General features: G+C 32.7%; 1 protein-coding gene across 1 annotated transcript in view; it reads left to right on the top strand.

Annotated features, from left to right (window-relative positions):
- LOC127719947 (basic phospholipase A2-like) overlaps positions 1 to 9,052 on the top strand; it is a 35,172-nt gene that overhangs the window by 20,870 nt on the left and 5,250 nt on the right. Inside the window, exons 2-3 of the mRNA XM_052226313.1 lie at positions 6,886 to 6,957; positions 8,479 to 8,545. Coding sequence (XP_052082273.1) covers positions 6,955 to 6,957; positions 8,479 to 8,545 — 70 coding nt within the window. The 5' untranslated portion in view covers positions 6,886 to 6,954. The remainder of the gene's footprint in view (positions 1 to 6,885; positions 6,958 to 8,478; positions 8,546 to 9,052) is intronic.

The following is a 9,052-nucleotide window of genomic DNA, read 5'->3' as shown; positions in this document are numbered from 1 at the left end:
ATGGCAAAACGTAAAACAATACAAACGAACACCAACGCCCTGCCCTGATTTATGTACAAATCAACAAACGAAAAACAAATATGACAGACAGCAACAAACATCAACTACTGAATTACAGGCTCATTACTTGGTTAGGCGTATACATAATGTTACCGGTTTAAACATGATGGCGCGCCCTTAACCGTGAAGCTGATCTGGGACAGTCGCTATGGTGAGTGGTGTAACAGCACAAACCAATTACCAACATTCCTGATATGAATGAAATTTGCTTTCTTACGAATACTTTCCTTAGAATTATATGTGATTCTATAGAAATTGTTTTTTTTATTAATATTTTTACAGTTCAAGATAAATTTTCAATATCACTTGATCTATGTTTTACAAAACATATGTAAATGTGAGGATCTGGTTGAGCTTTATAGAAAATTGAATAATGGACCAATTCTACAGAAACATCGGCCAATAAAATAGAAATATAGAAAAATAGGCCCAAAAATAAAGAATATAGAAAAATGGGGTATTAACATATAAAGAACTGAGGATAATGTGCAAAGATTAAAAGAATAGAAAAATACGGCTTAAAAAGTAAAGAATACAGAATTGAGGGACCCTCAATCTTGACCTTCATTTATATATCATGTAATTTGCAAGTGTGAATATACGGTACGAGCTATATTTAAACCATCCTATATCTTGACTCGATCGATAAACAAATATAGCGTTTAGGATTTAAAAAAAGTCAATAGTATAACATAAAACTCTTCCCACGCCAAATGGTTTAAGGCATTGTTAAACTTTGAGCGAAAAGTAAAAATATTATTAGAAAAAATATTACGGGTTATATTCTCGTTAAATTTAATATGATGGCATGATACTGAACCCCTAACGGGAGAGATTATGTTTGATTTTCATATGATGAAGACATAACCATACGATCAGTTAATTAAGGTCTGGAGCTGTCATGTCAATAACTGGTAGTAGTCATTTGTCAATTTAAGTTGATCATTGTCATTTGGTTCTAGTTTCTTCTGTTAACTATTCTTATATCGGCCTCGGACTTCTTTTAAACTGAGCTTTACTGTGCGTATTTGTTTATTTCACATTGGCAAGATGTAAAGGGGGGAGGGTTCAGATCTCACAAAACATGTTTAACCCCGCCGCATTTTTGCGCCTGTCCAATTCAGGAACCTCTAGCCTTTGTTAGTCGTGTGTGTTTTTTTTTAATTTTCTAGGTCAGTTCATTTATATGTTTCGGAGTTTAGTGTGGCGTCCATTTCGCTGAACTAGTATACATTATTGTTTAGGGGCTAGCTGAAGCACGCCTCCGTGTGCGGGATTTTATCGCTGCGTTGAAGACCCATTGGTGACCTTAGGCTGTTTTCTGCTCTTTGGTCGGGTGTGTTGTCTCTTTGACATATTCCCCGTTTCCGTTCTCAATTCTATTGTTAGTAATGAGAATACAAATCTAGCATAAAGTTTCTATTATATTATATATTATTTGGAAAAATGAAACATACACAACCATCCACGATAGTAAAAGGTACCTATTGATATATACAAAATGTAAAAAAAAGATATTAACTAAGCTAATATCTTTGATACGCCAGACGCGTTATATTTACTTAAACAAATATCCAAACAGATAGAAGGCCAATCAATTACAAAATTAAAAGGCATTGAAAAACCGAAACATTCAAAAAGTATAATTCACACTCTGTTTTACCCACAGGTGATCAATAAAAACTAGAATAAATGTCGTCAAAAAATCTGACTTTTATGTTTGATAATCTCCCTTTGGTTAGAGTTTTGTATAATTGGGCTTTTTTGTTTGATTAATTTAACTTGTGTTATTGTTGGATTTATAATACTGTAAAATGTAACTAGAATATGAAAATAAGGAGATGAGGTATGATTGCCAATGAGACAACTATCCATCAAAGTTCAAATAAAGTGAATGTAAGCAATTATAGGCAACCGTACGGCCTTCAACAATGAGAAAAACCCATACCGTATAGTCTGCTATAAAAAGCCCCGACATGAAAAATATGAGACAATTCAATTGAGAAAACTAACGGCATAATTTATAACAAAACAAATTGCGAAAAACAAATATGACAGACATGAACCAACGTCAACCACTGAACTACATTTTTGGGACAGCCACACAAAGAATGTGGCGGGGTTAAACATGTTCCCTAACCTGGGACAGTGGTGTAACAGCACAACATAAGAACAAACTATAAAAATCAGTTGAAAAAGGCTTAACTCATCAGATCGATACAAATCAGAAAAAACATCAAGCATAAACACAGATCGGACGTGGCAGGGTATTTATCCTCCCTAATCCCTAACAGCAAAAAGGACACTAAGTACAGATCTGAGAGTACTCGCAGTTACTGACAGCTAGTTCAAAGTCAATAACAACTAATGAAAGAAAATAGGTATCAAAGACTAAAATATAAATCAGTTCACATCCAACATCCACTGGATTTAGTGTAAATACGGCATAAACAGTCAGAGAATACCAAGCTTAAATAAGTTTATCTTATATCGCATCTTGTTAGCTAGCCGCCTCAAATCCAGACGGTCATAAGTTGATCCCCTGGCCAGGTCAACCCAAAGCCTTGAAAATTAGGACAGAATACACTTTAATATTGTATTTATATATTCATAAAAAACGTTTGCTATCATTTATACGAAACTCTGATATAACTGTGTCCTAAAAAATAAACTGAAGTTTAAGAAATCATTTACTATACTGAAATCGGAAATTAATAAATTTGGGAACTGAAAATGCACGAAAATTCAATAGTATTTTCCTATACCGCCCCACCCTTTTCCCCTCACGCAGAAAATGATATCCTATGGTTATATATATAAAAAAAATAATAATTGTAATTCATTAAAGGGAGTTGATACAGTTTCTCATTGAAATGCCATTTTTGTGATTATGATATATGTTGGAGATCGAGATGAATTCTTTGAAAAATCATTTAAATTTTCTTACAACGTTAAGATTTTATAAAAGTTATATAAATTGCAATAAAAGAGTCTTATTGATTTAATTTAAAAGCTCTGATAATATGCATCAGGAAAAAATTAAGTAACAGGTCAGCACTTTTTTCATTTCAAAACTTGATCGAGTTTTCGTATTACATGCCATACAAAAGATGGCGACATTTATTGAAAAGTTTTACAAGCTTCATTTATTGTCATTGTTCTTATGTTTTATATGAGTTGGCTTTCATTGTATATTTTAAAATAAATACATACTGATATATGATACCGTACTGATTTTAGAGAGAGACAAAAATTGTTCCTTGTTTTGTGCCTCATATTTTGCGGGCAAATCACTTCTTTCTTTCGGAAATGTTTAACGACGTTTCCCGCCAAATTGTAAATATCGTGGCAAAGGGTAACAATTCGAATTTTTACAATGAAGGAGCCTTCTCTTTTCATTAAAAATTAAAAAAAAAAACAATACTTTTGTTATAAATCCGAAGGACAATTTTGCGCAATGATTTTTTTCCAGATTTTTTAAAAGTCCTTTCATTAGATTCCTTTATCAAGACGTCATCGTAAATACAACTAGAAATAAAACGGGAAATTGAATGTTTATTATCGCGGAAACAGTTTTTCCCAGAAACTTTTTTTACTTCTATCGACGCATTCAATTGTTAAATATTGATAAAAGGAGATGTGGTGTTTCCCTAAAAGAGACAGCAACCCGACGACACAAAATCTTCTACATCTTCTTTCTCGTGGTAAGAAGATTTCTTCCGTTTGATCTAAAGGTAAGATACAAAACAACTGTAATGGTATCTGTGTTGACAGCGTTGTTACTGCAATGGATGTATACTGCAAAATTTCCCACATCATATTTATTTCCCTCAAAGTTTACAATTGGTGCCGATGAACTTACGTTCAAACCAGGTAAAACGGATTATTAAGAAAGAGATATTCAATATTTCCAAACAATCATCGAAAATACGTCGAAAATACAGATTTTAAAATATTCACACTGCTTATTCAAGAGGTCCGGGATAGTTGTTGTATCAAAGTGGAGGTTGAACAATTAAGTCGTATAACTTGGCATTTGTCTATTCATCTGTCTAGTTTTCACATAGGCAAACTAAGCAAAGGAATTGATTTAATATATTTCAATTTAAAATATTAGAACACACACATCTATTTTGACCCCCTCCCCTTTTCAGCCCAATTAAAACCTATCGTACTACTCTAGAATGTCTGTATTGATCCAAGCATTGCATCGAACGTTACATGTATCACGTGATGTGTTTTTGTTTAATGAAATCGGACTATCTCGGAACTAAAGTATTCAAGTCAAGGTACAGTAAATGGGCTATGTCATATATCATGGTAAATGTTTGCATACAGCTTTGGTTCAAAGTCGAAGAAATACTGCATTTATCTGAATCTCTATTATTTTTTGAAATATAACTGTTCAGTATCAATTCTTTCGAAATAGATGCACAGTTGTATAGAAAGCACATACAATCGTCGAAAAACGTTCCAAAATTTTGTTTTAAATCCCAAACCCCAATTACCAATGCATAGATTTTTCTTAAAATCTAAAAAGTTGTTAATACATAAATTTCCGTTGAAATGATCTAAAATAATCACTTTTGGTGTATTAGCCAATCATTTGTATTTTTTCACATAAAATACTACTTTGGATGATGCATACGATAAACACGAAGTCGGTTACTATAAATCGTCGTTTCAGAATCTAATGAATTCTGAGTAATACTGTTCACAAGCGTAGTGATTGGCTAACATCGTCTTAAAAAATGGCAATCCAACCAATGACGTGACGTAATTTTCGTTTTGGGGTACGAACAACGCAATTACCCACTGCTTTAGGTTCTGAAACGGCGAATATATTTTATATATGTAGGACTCAAATCTATGGTGGGTTCCATATCTATGGCAGATTCCTAATCTATGGTAAATGTGACGTCACAAACGCCAAACAAATCATAAATCTATGGCAGTTTTATGTTTTCTCCTAATCTATGGCAGATTTTGATATTACGTAATTTTCCGGGAAGAGGAGTAAACTATAACATGCATAATGTTCACGCTGCCGCTAACGCTGACGGTTTTGTTCTATAGAAGGAAAAGAAAAGGCCAGTTTTCAAGGAACCTAATCCATAAATTAGATTATATTTCAGAATTCTAGTCTACGGTGACAGAAATCACTGCAAATGAGAAGATTTACTCATTTGATTCGGATGATACTAGCAAACAAACCCATAGTCATTCGTAGCAGCAAAATCGCTAGTGAAGGCAGTTTCGTGCAAATGAATATGTTTTTTTGTGTTTTTGGTGTTTTCTGTGTTTATGTTTCGTGTTTGTTTTCGCTCCTTCTTTTATTATCCTCGTCTGTGTTCCTGGTGTTATATTGTTTCTTGATTTTACGAGTTTTTACTGTGACTTTGGTATGTTTTGTTTTAATAATTTTTTTTATGCAAAGGCTGTTTCTTGTTGCCTTTTCATCCATATGGTACTCTTCAAATTTGCTTTAAACATAATCTTTAGCACTTATCAGCTTTATTACAGCGATTGTTATATTGTAGCAAATTATCCCTCTTGACATTTGAAAACTAAAAAAAAAAATCTGTCATACATTCCTAATAACTATTCACATTATGTTCAGCTTTATTTATGTCGAATAACTGTACTGTTGGAGAAATTTGGATTTTTGAAGAAAGTCACTTCTTTGAGACAAGCCATTGGCCATTACAAGACTTTGACTTCAATCGTCATCAGTTTTTTAACGCTCAAATAAATATTAGGTTAAAAGTCAAACTTTTTAATAAAAACTGCTTTTTGGGTGTTTTAAGGGACTTGGTTAAATGACAGGGTCAACAAGGTATCATGCACAGAGTAGTAAATGCTTATTCTCCCGGAGCACATCATTTCATTCCTTAAGTCTGTATGAGTATATATCATTTCCTACTAAGAAAATTTTATGGTTGTCATCACGATTTGGTTGATCATTATGGAAGGTCTATTTCACAAATGGTTATGGATATGCTTCCGTTGTCGTACCTCTTATCCGTTATTCTTATACTGGCTTTTTCGTTATACCTTAGGATACTTCCACATGTTGAAGGCAACTTTGAAATCATTGGCCAGACATATATTGACTGTTCTTCCATTTGAAGAAAATCTGCCATAGATTTGAAAACTAGAAATCCGCCATAGATTAGGAAACTAAAATTTGCCATATATTAGGATTCTAAAAAATCTGCCATAGATTTGGAATGGCAGGACGTCATATTTACCATAGATCAGGGATCTGCCATGGATCTGGAACCCACCATAGATTTGAGTCCTACATATATATTTTACATCGTTAAAACGGAAAATTATTTTTTAAACAAAAAGTAATTTGACCAAAATCTTTGACAAAGCCTATTTACTCTTTCATAAATTTCTTAATTTTAGCCTGGTATCTTTGATGAGTCTGTACCTATTTACTGTCTATGTTATTTGTCTGGAAAGTAAGCCAAATATTATAAATTTTAACGGATTTTGAGGTATAGTCACATGTCGAACAAGGATCTTAGCCAAGACTAAGAATGACATGGTCTCTTTTTTTATGGTAATAAAACCTTTTCTATCCTTGTGTGTTTTTTTTTTAAATGCTATGATTTAATTTAAGTCGTTCACAAATTACAATGTATGCATTTACATGTCTATTAAATATATTTATAACTATGATGAGTTTAAAATTCAATAACGTATTACTGGTAGTCCCAGTTTAAACAATAAGAACAATTAAGAAAAGAAGAATTTAAATGTTGATTGCAAAAGTTTATTTTTGTAGTGATTTCAGGGTTTTCCAAATATTTTTAGAATGCATGCAACTAGCAGTAGCAAACAAGTAAGCAGCTATTGGCAATAAGTAACTTGCGGTACATCAAAATGGTAAGATATACATTATATAAGTTTTAGTAAATGAAACGGACCTATCTACGTGTACAAAATTATAAACTTAAATAAGTAATGCTAATATTTTTTTCTTTTCTTTTTTGTTAACTTAAAGGTTTATGCTTTAAACTTTCGGGCATGGTAGAAAGTCTTCTTGTTTAATTCTTTAGAAGTTCTATTTAAGTATATCAAATCATATTTTATAATAGGGTAGGAGTTATGGTTATTCTCTTAAGAATATTCTGATTCCCAGCTTTAAAGAAATGAAGCAGAAGAAAAAAAAAACAATTCTGATTGAGATTTTTGCCATCAAATTCAAAGTTAAGTTCTTAAAAATAAACGACTGAAAAAAAGATAAAAATAAAGAAAGAAATGAAAGGTATGCTCTGCAATGTGTGGTCAACAGAATTGAAGGGCACATAATTTATACTGCCGATGAAAAAAGAGTGAGTATTGGATAGGGGCAGACATTTTACTCTGCAACAGGTCAACTACAGACTGCTCAAGGAGTTGTTTCAAATTCAAGTTTTAACCCTTGCCGAGAGTGTGGCATTCTCTCACAGAAAAAACGAGATTAAGCGACCCCATTCCAAACGGACGTGTTCCCAAGTGAAGAACCATATTAAACATGTTATTTGTTTTGTCTTTAAGGGAATGTAATATTGTTAAAAGATCTCTGATAGTCTCTGTATAAACAGTTACACCTTTCCAGACTTGAGGCGATTTAGAACTTCAAATATTGCCAAAAATAGACAAAAAAGATACCAAATAGACATTCAAACTAATCAGTCAAGAAAAAAAAATCTACTGATAATGCCATGGCAAAAAACGTAAGGAAGCTACCATTTGATTTTTATTGGGGGGGGGGGGGGGGGGGGTGGGGGCTAGGATGAAAAATTTTGTCCTGCCATTTTTTTCACTCTATTCGGTCCTTTTTTTAAGTTTATCCCGACTTTTTTTTACCTTAAATGTCATCCTGACTTTTTTTTTGCAAGTGTCTCATCCTGCCTTTTTTTTACTCAAAACTCCTGTCCTGCCTATTTTTTTTCTTCAAATTTCACCCTAGCCCCCCCCCCCCCCCCCCCTAAAACGATAAAAGGTATACAAAACACAACATGGAAAACCAAATACTGAGCAACACGAACCCCAACAAAAACAGAGGGTGATATAAGGTGCTCTGGAAATCATAATATAACAATGGCTGCAGACTTATTTAGACTAATTGTTTCAACTGTCTTTAAGAGTAGAACAGCGAATACTTGTATGAAAGGTAAAGAGGTCATAAAGACATACTATTGCATGAGATGAGGGAATTGTGCTGGTTCATTGTGTCGCTGAAAACTAGTTTGGGTTGCTGATGTGTTTGCTGTAAATTTAGAGAGAAACTTGGTAAAGCATTTTGCAAACCAAGTAATATAACTTGCATAATTTAACAAATCGTCTTATCTCCATACGACAAAGGAATTAAAAGTATACTGTTTATCAATGTAATGGAAATGATTGTTTTTTTCTTCGCAGGACTGTAATACAACACAAGTAATAATTTTAGTCGTTGTACTTTTCTTGGTATACCCATCGGATACAGGTAAGCGTGATTTTAAATTAAAATTTGATATATATCCAATATTTGTAAAAAAAAAACATATTTTTTTACATGTTTATCAATTGATGTTGCAAATACACATATGAACACACTTAAAGTAAATGGAAAAGTACGCGCATTGAATATTTTAGAAAAGACTGCTACAGTGGTCATAATGAAAAATTCATTAATCTATTCTCCGAATTTTAGCAGTCATTTATTATATCAAAAAAGACGTCAAAAGGTCACACAGAAACTTTGTTACGCAGTCGTTGCAAAGAGATATAAACTGAAATGTTGCATTATTGTACAGATAAACAAAAATGTATTTAGGAATATTGATTGTTTTTATCATTAAAAAAAGTACCAATTTCTTCTTAATTTTCATACATTTCCATCCTAACTAGTGCCTTGTTCACACGTACATTTTATTCGAATTGAATTCGAATCGAATGCGAATCGAATGCGAATCGAATTCGCTAATCGCGTTCACACATTCTTCTTTTTTTA

This window comes from Mytilus californianus, unplaced genomic scaffold, assembly GCF_021869535.1.
Source record: "Mytilus californianus isolate M0D057914Y unplaced genomic scaffold, xbMytCali1.0.p SCAF_11, whole genome shotgun sequence".
Lineage (NCBI taxonomy): Eukaryota > Metazoa > Mollusca > Bivalvia > Mytilida > Mytilidae > Mytilus > Mytilus californianus.
The sequence above is the reverse complement of the archived record's forward strand: the minus strand, read 5'-3'. Positions and strand labels throughout refer to the sequence as shown.